This window comes from Drosophila willistoni (assembly GCF_018902025.1).
Source record: "Drosophila willistoni isolate 14030-0811.24 chromosome 2R unlocalized genomic scaffold, UCI_dwil_1.1 Seg167, whole genome shotgun sequence".
Classification (NCBI taxonomy): Eukaryota; Metazoa; Arthropoda; class Insecta; order Diptera; family Drosophilidae; genus Drosophila; species Drosophila willistoni.
Window position 1 is genome coordinate 16,615,805 of NW_025814050.1, and position 13,111 is coordinate 16,628,915.

Genomic DNA, 13,111 nt, shown 5'->3' on the forward strand with positions numbered 1-13,111 from the left:
CAAAATGCCTTAGGGTTTCAGTAGAAATAACAGAAACTAAAATCACTCAGTTAAATTTTAGATCCATGTGCAACTTGCTTAATTAAAGCCAAAAAACAACTACTCATACATAAAATCGTATATATATATATGTATACTTAAAATACTCTCTATGAAAAACAAACAGTTATGTGTAACTACGGGTAAAATATTAAACAAAATTAATATAAACCCCCTTAAAAGCGACGAACAGTCAGAAGTAAATTGATCTAACGTAAGGGAAATTAATCACAACTAACCAAAGAAGATGCCTACAATTATCGAATTTTCAAAATGATCAGAGGTAAGAAAAACGATTAAAAACTTGATCAATTAAGTGTCCCTACTAAGCACTTGACGGACCTAAGCATGTAAAATGGCGGAAATACAACATAATTTTCTATTTTTTACGTCTAATTCAACGAAGTCGAAAGAGAAAAACTTAATCAAGAATTATTCTAAAATTTGTAATCGTAATTAAATACATTTATGATGGGAGTAGTTCTGGTGTTATGAAATAAGAAAAATCTGTCCCCCAAGGTATGCAAAGAAAAAGAAAATGAATTAAAGAACCTAAGAAACTACAAAAAACATAATTCTAAATGCAATAAACATTGTTTATAGTAAATTATTTAACTATATGGCATACCAAAGACCTTTTATTGTTTCTTTGAAGGCCTATTGCATACCTTAAGGGGTGAATTTTCTTCATGCTACATCACCAGAACAGCCTTGGCATATCGGACAGCAAAAAAATGAAGAAAATATTGCATAGCCTACTTATGCGGGCAGCAAGAAAAAAGTTAAAATTGCATTGCCTACTTAAGTGGGTCAATGAAAATGAACAAAAATGGCCGCGGCAAACTAAAATAAAACCATTTCCTTTTATTTCTGACTGTTCGCTGTTCAATACATACACCAATTGTGAAATCCAGGCGTCTTCAACTATGATTATGATTTTTCTAGCAAATTTATTAACAAGCAAAATGCAAAACAAAAAAAAAAAATAACAAAAAACAAAAGATGAGAAACCAAATCACAAGTCAACAGGGCACAGCGCTTCTTCTTCTTAACTATGAATTCAACGTTTCTAAACTTTTTTAAACAAATGAATAAAACCAACGCTAAACTTAAAAAACAGAACTAAAACTATATAAACTTTTTAAAATAAAACCAAAAAAAAAAAAACCAAAAATAAAACTAATATTGAATTGAACCCAACAAAGTGTTCATTAAACTAACAAAAAACCGATTACATATATACTTTATATATATACATAAATGTGCATATATATAGATATATAGATATATATATATATATGTATATATGTATATATATGCATACATAAATAACACAACATTTTGTATGGCTATGGCAAAAAAAAAAAGAAAAACAAAACAAAAAACAGAAACAATTTAGCTATGTAATGAAAAATTGTAAAGAGTTGAATTAAAAAAAAATGTATGTATGAAAATTTCATCAAACAATTTCAAAAACGAACTTTACGAATTTCCTCCTCAAATAAAAAAAAAAACCAAAGAAAAAGCAAAAAAAAACTCTGCTCTCTTTATGATGAAATGAACAACAAGCAAAAAAAACTTCTCTTATATACATACATACATAAAAATCAGCAAAATATACATACATATATGATACTTATAATTAATAACTAAAGCATACACTTGTTTTTAGCACTAAATCGAAAGAGTAATACGGAAATGGAGAACAAATTAAAAAACAAAAAATGATGGCAAGAACAAAACTCTTCTTTGCATTAACTTTGTTTAGAAAATTAAAAAAAAAGAAGAAAGAAAACAAGAAACTATTTCGAAAAAAAAACCAACAGCATAACAAAAAAATTCATACAACTAGAGTTTTTTTTAGAGAAAAATTGTCATCATTTATTATATCATCTCATGAAATGCCTAAACACCTAGCAACTAAAACTAAAACTATTGTTAAACAAATAAAACTTACTTCAAATGGAATCAAATGAAAGAAAAACAATTTTCCCAAAAAAAAAACAACAACAAACACACACAGACACACACACACAAACACACTTAAACGATCGTTAGTGCAGTATATACAATACATACATACAAACATACCTAAAACAAAATAAAATAAAATAAATAATAAAAACAAATTGTATTATATTTAAGCCCAAAGCAAAACAAAAATAAAATCAAGAACAACAAAAACCAAAAGTTAAACATAATAAGAACACAAAAGTTAATTAAATTGCTAGCAAAGAAAGGAAAAAAAACAAAAACAAAAAAAAAATGGTGATTTATAGGCCAGTTGAAAATTCACTTTTCAGCTAATATATAGATTAATAATAAATAATAAAAACAAAAATATTTTAAAAAGCAAGCGCTTGAATTGTACATTTTTACAAGGCAACTGTACATTAAGCGCCCACGGCATAAAAACAAAAAATAAAAACAAAACCCAAATAAGTTGAAAAGGCACAGCAAAACAAAAACAAAAAAAAACAAAACCAAATTATTAACTAAATTATAAAATAAAAATGTATTGGCATCCAAAAGAAAAAAAAAAAACAAAAAGAAAAAAAAAATGTTGCCTAGCCAGAACGGAAATGAGTTTATTAAATATATACATTTAAAAAATTCATAAAAAAAAAACAAAAAACAAAATTCGTTGCATAATATTTAAAACGAAGGTAGTATTAAACTCGATTGCCTAATTCTAATATTAAAAGAAAAAAACTAAAAAGAAGAAAAAAACAAAAAAAGAAATACTAAACATTAACAGTAATAATAATTATAATAATAATAAAAACAAGAACAACAACAACAAAAAATGTTATTATACTTATTATACCGATTAAAATGAAAACAACAAAACAAAAAAAAGAACAAAAAAGGAAAAAAACAACAAAATACAAATTAAAATAAAAATTTTATTTAGATTAAACTGTTTAAATTTCGATAAGATAGGCAAAAACGAGTGAAGGAAAATTGGGTAAGCTAATACTTTTGGCCGGGTAAATGGAATTTTTCTTCTATGAATTATATTTTTTGCGCCTATAAATTGATATAGTCTTTATTATATAGTTCGGCTCCATGTTGATGCATTTAGTCAATCTTATCTTTATGATATAGTGGACAAATCGAGCTGAATCTGAGATCTGTAATGACTGTTTAGAATCCATGGGCTTAATTTTTGCATAAAGTTGATTTAGTCAAACCCTTCAGACAGACGATGATGGTTACTTTCATACGCTGCACGCTTCTATTATAATTTAATTTATTAATCTTTTTAAAGGGAGAAAAAGGTAAGTCATACATATATGATTTCAGGTTAAGCAATAAAAAATGTACTTTAATTTACAAGAAATTAAAAGAAGGCAGAAAAGTTTTAAAAAAAGTTATAAAACGAAGCCTTTATTATTGACCCAATTGCAATCAAGAAAGTTGCTGAAACTCTCGATTATCTTATGCAAATGAAATGAAAAAACAAAAGATTTCTACAACAAAAAAAAAAAAAAAACTAATTTACATTATATTTACTGTCAATGCGCCATACGATTGCTTGATATCTTGGTCTATTAGAGAGTTTATATACTAAGCTTAAATTGCATGTCAATGGGATAAATCCGTTTCATTTCGAAATACTGTTCGAAGCAAACGATATTTAAGGTAAAAGGTATAAAATTATGAAAAATCATCATATCACTACGCACCCAGTACTATACTTTATATAAGATCATATATACATAAACCAATTATTTTTCGTATCCCGTCTCTGAGGATGTAACTAAGCTTATTTTCTAATTACAAATGACCCCTTTGATGTGAGTAAATGGTACCCTAGTCACGGTTCCTTTATATGACTTGGATAGGATCCCTTCTTTTAATCAGTTTTGGGTCTTTGAAAAGTCATATTGTTCATCATAACCGACAATAGCCTTACCTCTTGTTAGTGTACTTTATAATAAATTAGAGTTTGAGCATATAAAAGAGTCATTTTCGTGTCTTCCATTAAAGAAATAATAAAGGAACCTCATCCAGGCGATTTCATTTTCTGATTCAAAAATTCAAATAAGAATTAACAAAATAAATTGAAATCTTGGGAAAGAAAAAGTCTATAAGTCTATATATGCAGCGTTGGATTATCGTGAAAGAAATTTTCTTTCCCAATAATAAAGATATACTTCTAGATTCGCTGCTGAATATATGGGATTTTCGTTAGAACCGACTTGATGTAGTTGCCGATGTATTTATAAAGCCGAAGTCTACAAATTGTTTCCATATTGTTGGACCATTTTTATGTACATACCTTGTCAACATTTGATAGCACCTGGGATACGTGAGTAATGGGAAATATGGCAATGTAAGCAATTGGTTTCAATTTTGTTGTTATTTGACAAAAGAAGCAAACATATATAGCTACCATATTTATATAAATTTATTTAAGATATGGTTTCCAGGGCTGTTAAGTAAGTATTTAGTTTAAGCAAACATATTGTTAGATAGCAGATAGTCAGAGATAGTTATACTCTATTGCGGATGCGGCGATAAGATTGCAATGACACTTGTCGTTTGGTTAGGTCATTTTGTGAATGACGCCATAAATAAATGTCTATGTTATCGTTTTTAATAATATAATAATTGTTGCTTTATTTAAAAACGTCACTACAAAGTTTGGTTGCATCATGGTTAAGTAATTTTTTTTTTTATTTTAGATAACACGCAAAGTCTACAATAAGATTTTGGTTTTTCGTTTTTTCATTAAAATGCTCTACACAAATAGAAATAGTGTACATAATGTAGGAGTTATGTTTGTATATAGTTCTTTGTCTTTGCATCTCAAAAAGGTACTAAAGGAATCTGCCCAAGCTAGCTAGACATATTTGTAAGATTTAATACTCTCTCATTATATCATATTGTATGTGTGTATATAATCAAGCAGATGGTTTTTGTTGTTTCCTATTCATTTAGCTCAATTACTACAAATAGTTTTACAAATATAGATATTCATATATGTATATATATATGTATGTATATGTATGTATATATAGGTTAGATTAATAACATTTAAAAATTATGCACAAAATAAATATTGTATATAATAATAATAATTATAAGTATATATTCCAACGGCGTTTTGCTTAATAAACCTAAAACAAATTAGAGACAATAAAATCAACTAAATAAGCCATTTCGAAAAGGCATATTCAATATCTTTCACTCTTGTCCATTCGATTGTATTGCATTATCATTTGCGTTTAACGATGGAGCTCCATGGAGGCGTGGTGCCTGCAGTAGATCGGTATATTGAAGCAATGCCTCACGTAACGATCGAGACACTTCAGGCGATGTGGTTGTGGTACAGTCAACCAGATAGGGATACAGACCAATCAATTGATCCCAGGCTGGTTTATTAACTAGGAAATATGAAACAACGAGGTCGATTTTATAGTAAATTAGTTTTAAAGAAACCTAATTCTAAATTTACCTTTAGAAGCTGGCGCTTTCTTCATTGAAACCACCAACGTAGCAATAGCCTTGAGCACAAACGATATTTCCGACAAACGGAATCTGCAATTGATACAAAAATTAAATATTTACTTGCTCAACTTTGTTAAATCAAGAACTCACCTGGGCAATGGACACTTGCCACTTTGTCGCTCATCATCGTTAAACCTTTTAAGTACTTCCTGAAAGCGATGCAATAAGGCAGTCACAGCCAAACGACCAGCAAAATCTTTACCACCAGCTCCAGTTCCACCTGTTGTTGTTGTTGCTGGCAATAGATTTGCATTAAGGCGATTGTTATTCGTCGTATTTGTCTGATCCTCTAGCAAGGAGAATTGCAGCAAAGTCTCAAAGCAGGTCTTGGCAAATATCTCTCGCAATTTCCAATCAGATTCATAGCATATATTTGTATCGGAAGCCGAGTGAATAGAGCCCTTATTAAGCAATACCACAATTTGCATTATAAACTGATGCGGCATCTCATGGGCGTGTGGCAAGACCTCATCGCGCAGAAGCTCAATCACCTGACAATCAATGGTCTCATCCAAGACAATTTCCTCAAGACCACGATCCTCAACCGTGCACACGCTGGCCGGGAATAGAAATTTATCCAATGTATCGGCCAAATCATCCCAAAGACTGGCAAAATGTTGTGGCTTCGCTCTGGCCACCTTCAAGCCCGTATGTAGAACACTTATCAAACTGGAGATGGCCAATTTCCAGGTGCTTGAGGATAGGCATTTGTATTTCATAGCCAAAGGCGTGCGCAAAGCCTTCACAATATCGTGGAGGATCTGTTCATTCACCACAGACTCTTCAGTGGCTGTGCTCTGATACAATTTAACACAAATTGTTATGGCCTTCTCGCCAAATGGTATATAATTCATGCTAACCACCTCAACAGAAGCATTATTTGTATAATGTCCTTGGGATTTGGCATATTTATGTTCGACATTCTGTTGGAATGTAGGCGGGGCACAAGCAAATTTACTGAATATTAACAATTGGCGAAAAATGGCGGGTATAAGTTGACTTATTTCAGAATTCTGTTTGGTTGCCTCCTTTTGTATCAGTTCCATACAATCAAGTATTCCATCATGCAGGGGAATCAGTGGAGTATCCGATACAGTGGACATTATATACGGCACCGCATCACTTTGTACAGGTATGCAAACTGCATTGGTTAGCACCGTGCAGAATTTGTCAAAGTCCGATGAACTGAATCTAATTAAATATATAAAAAGTTGAAATCATTTCATGCAATTCCCCCAATTTTCAAATTCGCTTCATACCTGACTTGTATATGTTGAAAAATCGCGGGAAAGATTTGTATAAGAGCCGTAAGAAAAGCTTGACTGGGAATGTAGTAGTCTTCTTGGTTATCTCCGCTTCCATTGCCGGAGCTGACAGCAGTTGCTCCTGTCTGCTGCTTTGGTGCTGTTGTCGACATTTTGGTGCTCTCCATGCCAATGTTGAGCCATATATTCCAGGCGATCTAATAGAGAATAAATTTATACGATTCCAAAATGGTTTTTAGTTTATTTAAGACTAACCGTCCAAATTTCATTATCCTGCTCTTGGGCCATTTGTGGATCTTTGAGGGCTCGCTCTGCTGAGTTGTGATACATGATCTCCTGCAGCGACTTCAAGGCAGCCAAAGAGACTTCACCATTCTTGCTGAGTGCTGCATTTTGTATGAATTCCAATATCAGTGACCAGGCCCGCTCAAAGTCACCCAGCATCTCGAGTAATTCACGTTTGGTGTTAAACACTCGACATACTCCAGACAAAGTTAGGACTTGTGTTTCGGCCCATTGCTTTTGGGCTGTATTCCTTGAATGATGTATCAGAATATTGCCACTGGCATCGACTTTCTCATTGCTAGCCGAACTACTGAGGGCCCGAACATTGTCGAGCAGTGGGAAGAGAACTTGCCAGACCAAAGCCTGCCATGTGGGTGAATTTAATAAACTGCCATGAGCCGAAATGGTAGAGAATAGAGTTTGACCAGCAGATTTACGAACTGCTGGACGCAAATCCACACAAAGTTCACCCAATTTAGCATACAGACACATCCATAATTTATCGAATTGCGGCATTTTGACTGTACCGGGGAAATCGGGTAAAATGGCAACATCTTGCAATTGAGTCGACATAAGTTTGTCCTGATTTTGATTGAAGAAATCCGAAATGTTCCACTGCAAAAGAAATGATTAGTAGAGGTAACTCTAATATGACTTAATCGACTTACCATCAATCCTATGGCCGTCAAGGAAATATTTAGCTCTTGCGTCTGAGATCCAAATTTGGCGGCTGTGCTAATGCAGAGCGGCAGACATCGCCAAGGCATTACAGTTAGGAAATCGGTAATTACCAATTGCAGGCATTGGAAGGCAGTGCGTATCAATGGCTCGCCATGATGCTCATTGACAGCACCAATGATTTCTATGATGGCTGGCCAGCCAAACGATAGAATTTCACCAGCTGTATTCAAGATCTGGAGCACACAATCCAATTGCCTTTGCCTGACATCTGCATGCATCACAGTCGAGAGCTCGGAGAGTGGACTCAATAGCATCGTTTGTAATTCCATGTTCTCTTTCAATGGCTGCTTGTGCTTGAATTGTAAAGCGGATTTCACCAAATAGGTTATGGCCTCCACTCCCCATTCTCTCATGCGGATATGACGATGTTGGCAAACTTCCAGCAAATGATTGGTTAGAGGTCGCCAGAGTACTTCAATGCGTGACATGTTGACCAGACCCGTTTCCAATAATTTGGCCACAGCAAATAAAGATGGTTCTCGATTGGCATAGGCCAGCTCCATGGCCTCATGGGAGAGCTTGCACAAGGCATCAATAAGATGATGAAGGGCCACATCATCTAAGTATTGACTGGATTCGAAGAGTTGACTCAACATTTGCGACAGCACTGGAAGATCAGCCATGACAGCTGTTTGTATGCCAACATTTGCTTCCACCGCTGGTTTGGGCATGGCCTGCAGACTGCCGCCAGTTGAGGGTTTGAGACCCAATATCCAAACCAAATGCTGTAGCGTTTGGAGGACAATGTGCCATGATGAACCCAAAATGCCGCCATTATTGTGGGCCAAAAAGAGTATGGCACGCATACACTGGAGATTTTTGGTGGTCAACATTACGGGAGCTTGCATAACACTATGGGGCAAGGATGCAGAAGGTAGAGGAGTGCCAACGGCCACAATTTGTGGACGAAAATCACCAATATCAGCAGCATTACAACTGTTAATAAATTGACTACTCAAATCCTGACTGCCATTTCGTTGGTGGCCTGAAATGTTTTATATACCCCCTGATTAGTTGGCAATCTTTGATATGATTTAAAAGTGAAACTTACATCTAGCATCGCCATCAGTTTGGTTGATATTGGCAAATATGGACATAGCATAGTGTGGCGGAAAGGATGATCTACACATGGCCTTAATGAAGGCATCCCTGGGTTGTAATTGCTCCAACATGCCGCATAATGCGGCATAATTCTGCATAGCTTTCAAAATATTATCCGTGGTCGATTCATCAATTGAAGTCTCCACCAATGGTATAAAAGCGCTCAATAGACCAGACCAGCTTGAATTAATCAATTGCAAGCACAATGGTTTGTGCTCCTCCTCGCTAATAATGGCCATATTGTGACTTGGATGCAATTCCGGTGTACGCTGTATAACACCACCAATGGAGCGGGTAATGTCCAAGAGTATGGCATGACCGACTGAAATTCCATAGCTGTCGGGAATATGAGGCGCATCCAATTTATCCAGCATTTCCAGACTAAACAAGGAGAAAGCATTGAGGGAATGTGAATAATTTAACTTTTTCGACGAGAAAAAAAGTACTTACTAAACCGCTTTGGGTAATCCTGGAGCAAATGTTGCCACCAGTGGCAAATAGGCACCACGGAACATAAAGCCACATTGATTGTTGCTTGTCAATGAAGACAAACCACTCGACTGACTGGAACTGGCACTGCCGCCTCCACCACTGCCACTGCCAACACTTCCACCATTTTGTTGACCACCATTCATCATGGCGGAGGCATTGAATAGGCTATAACGCACATAACTTCCCATGGCTGCTATCATGTCATGAACGATATTTGTGGCATGATTCTTCAGATCATAAGACTGACAGAAGAAGGCAATCAATGAGGATCGTGTCACTAATTTATGGATAACCTCCAAGGCCAAAGCCCGCTGCCAATTGGGTTTATCGGGATCCAAAAATTTAATGATCAGCGACAAGAAAATTTCACATTCCGTGACCTGCAGAAAAGAACATCATTTGTTTCGCCATTTATGGTTTTTTTTTTCTCTTTTTACTTACCAATATAGTGTGATATTTTTGTATAAGAATGGCCACTAGCCTCAATAGACGCATGCTAATTGGAAAATATGGTTTCTCCAATGGCACCGATGCTCCTCCACTAGCAGACCCGCCTCCACTTTGATTGTTAGATGGCAGCTGGCGATGTTTGACGTTGGGCGAGAAGAGTTTAATGACCAGGGCGCAGACCCGCTCTTTGAGAAGCAAACGAAAATCATTGCTCTCATGGAATACAGCACTGAAGTTGGTCAGCACAGCCTCAAGTAATTCTAGCCCAAAGGTGCGAGTCATTTCGGTCATGCCCACTAGCCAATAAGGCTGTTCAGCATTGACCAATTGGACTAAATCTTGAAAGAGCAAAAAGGCATCCGAAGCAAAAGTCTGGCTATCGGATTGGGCATCAGCCTCGGGGGTTTGTCCGGTTGTGCCAGTGCCGGCGACATTATTCGATTGCTGTTGCAGGGTGTTGGGCTGTACTGAATCTTTCTCCAAATAGACACGCTCAAATACCAAAGATACCAATTGCCTAATGGTTGCTCCTGCTGTATTTACAATTGTTGGGTTTTTGGTATAATGCAAGCGAAAACAGAGAACCAATGCCTTGGCTAAGGTATCACCATGAACCACTGTGTTGGTGGTCAGGAGAAGGGTTACTGTTTGCAATACCTTAACCTCTTCGATATTATGTTCCATCAATGTCCACAGAGCATTGGTTATATAAAGGGCACCCTTTTGATCTACAACTTGTTGGGTTATCAGCCTTTGCATCATACCCAGGCAGAACTGTAAAATGCGAAAATTAGATGAAACTCTAAACAGGATATATGTAGATCCTTCTCTTACCTTGATAATTTTCAAATCCTTGGTCTCGCAACCCTGCACCAAGGGATAGAGTATCTGATTGACGGTGTAATAGACCGAATTCTGTTGGCTGCTACCGGCCGTAGCCAGCTTGGAAATTGCCTCCTCGCATGCCTAATGAAATGGAGAAATTGAAAAACCATAAAGAAATTCATTATCTTAATTTGTTAGAAAATCAATTTTCTTATTTTCTCGTGTTGTGCTCGTTTTTTTTTTATTTCTTTTTCCATATCAATTTCATAATTGCGTAGCACAAACAGGTAGACATACAAAAGTGTCCCCATTAACCCCCTACTCAACGAATGCACCTAAAAGCGTTTTTGCCCCCCTCACTTGTCTAACCTAGCAATTGACCCTGAGTCAGCGGCCCTTACACGTCAGCCAGACTTACCTCTTTTATCTGAGGATATTTCTTTTTCGTCTCCAGCGAAAGGGTCTTGAAATCTGCTTGCAGAGCCTCGACAAATTTGTGCACATCTTGCCCACCGCCCCCGCCCACAAATGACATGATTCTTGTTGTTGTTTTGTAAATCACACTGGATTTCTGTTGACTGTTGTTTGGCTGGTGTTTTTTCCGCTTGTATTACACACAGACTACATTTATGCACTTAGATCAGTATAAAGGTAAACCATATGTTAGTTAATTAATTTCCAGCTTTAAGGTAATTAAAACGTGAAAAACTTCCAATAAGAAAAACTGAAGCAAGCCGTGAAAATTTTGTGATTCGTTTTGACAGCTGACGTACGCACAGTGGCCAGAGGTTTCAATGTAGTTGTTAAAACAATAACGTCACTATCGATGCTATCGATAATTTTTCTATCGTAATTTTCGCGCCAGGCACCATTCGAAATCTTGATTTGAAAACCTAAACGAAATGAGCTGCCCCACTACTTACACAAGGTAAAGTTACTTCTGAAAAACTGTGGCTAAAAAAACTCAGTAACTATTTATGACAGAACAACTTTAATCAATTGAATAAATGATTTTTCATGAGAAAGGAGGAGTCGTTATTATTAACAGGCTCTTAACAGACGCTGTTGTTAACAGAGCAGTTCAACATTGGCGCTGCCAACCTACCTGGTCCATGCCAAGTAACAGCTGATTATAAAACAGTTACAATTTCAAAAAACTTTGAAACATAAAATGTAATTTTAAAACTTAATTTATAGAAAGTTATAAAGTTTACAAATTGTAAAACTATTTCAACATTTTAATTTTTTTTTTGTTGACTTAACTATTGATTTCCGAAATGGGCCTAGTATTAGTTATTTGTAGTTATTCGATAACAATTGAATATAACTTCTTTTAAAACAGGTGTACCTCAAAGTAAATATTTAATCTTAACAATGATAAATATCAGTTGATTAAATATACATTAAAACAAATTTAAGTGTTTAATTGACAAACAAATTGTATAACTAGTTTCTTCATGGATCATGTCAAATCTTCAATATGCTAATATTTGACTTTATTTGCCTATTTTTGTACATACTTAAAATTACTATAAAAGGTGAAACTTTTCAAGTTAAAACATATCATTCATCAACATGAAGACAACAAGAGCAATTCTGAGCTTTGTTCTCCTGGGCATCTGCCTGGTGAATTTACCTCCAAGCGAGGCTGTGACCTGCACGGCGGATGCAACAGTTGCGGGTTGTACTGACTGCACGGACACGGCTAATGCAGCGGATGCTGAATGTGTGGCAGAGGCTGCTGCAGCAGCCACCGAAGCTGCAACTGAGGCCACCACCACGGCCACATCCGATGCAGACACAACCACTCCTGCGGCAAGTGGAACAGATACAACTGAGGCTGGTGCCACAACTACAACCACTGCAGCAACGCCCGGCTCAGGGGGCAAAAAGAAGACTGTACGCAAATGGAAGAGGAAAGTCAAGAGGTCAAGAAATAAGAATAACAACAACAACCGGAAAAAGAGGAGGACAATCATAAGAAGGAGGAGGACTCCGGCATCAGAATAAGCCAAATTTAGGACTCAATGGACAATTCACAAGTGATATAACGACATGACAACAGATTTATTCAATTTAAATATTAACATTAAGACAGCAAAAAATAAACTTTAAAATGGGACCATATAAAAATGTAGATTTTATTTCAATATAATCATGACTATTTGAAGCAAGAACTAATTATTAAAATTATGTAAAAAAAATGTCAATTGGAATTCTATCTTCGGGCTCTTAAATCCTTTTCTTTTGTTAGTTCCTTTTGGTTGTCATTTCCTCTAGTTAAGGACTAAAATTGCTTCGTTATACATTTGTCAGCTGCCAAGTTATAGAATTGCTAAAATATATGATTTATTAATTGTAACTTTTGGAGTGCAATCTTGTTCCCGTCCTCCCTC

The 13,111-nt window shown here is 35.5% G+C and overlaps 2 protein-coding genes across 2 annotated transcripts; one reads left to right on the plus strand and one right to left on the minus strand.

Moving 5' to 3' along the window:
* Positions 1-2,925: 2,925 nt before the first annotated feature.
* Positions 2,926-11,493, minus strand: LOC6642840 (protein MON2 homolog). Its single transcript, XM_002065158.4, has 12 exons — positions 11,134-11,493; positions 10,725-10,856; positions 9,882-10,664; positions 9,399-9,820; positions 8,899-9,329; positions 7,775-8,832; positions 7,077-7,721; positions 6,816-7,018; positions 5,647-6,747; positions 5,504-5,586; positions 4,325-5,432; positions 2,926-3,300 (listed from the first exon to the last, which is right to left on the minus strand). The coding sequence occupies exons 1-11, from the start codon at positions 11,248-11,250 to the stop codon at positions 5,233-5,235; spliced, it is 5,175 nt and encodes a 1,724-aa protein (XP_002065194.1). The 5' UTR covers positions 11,251-11,493; the 3' UTR covers positions 2,926-3,300; positions 4,325-5,232.
* A 789-nt stretch (positions 11,494-12,282) lies between these two features.
* LOC6642841 (protein new-glue 1) lies at positions 12,283-12,824 on the plus strand. Its single transcript, XM_002065159.2, has one exon. The coding sequence runs from the start codon at positions 12,291-12,293 to the stop codon at positions 12,723-12,725; it is 435 nt and encodes a 144-aa protein (XP_002065195.1). The 5' UTR covers positions 12,283-12,290; the 3' UTR covers positions 12,726-12,824.
* The last annotated feature ends 287 nt before the right edge of the window (positions 12,825-13,111 follow it).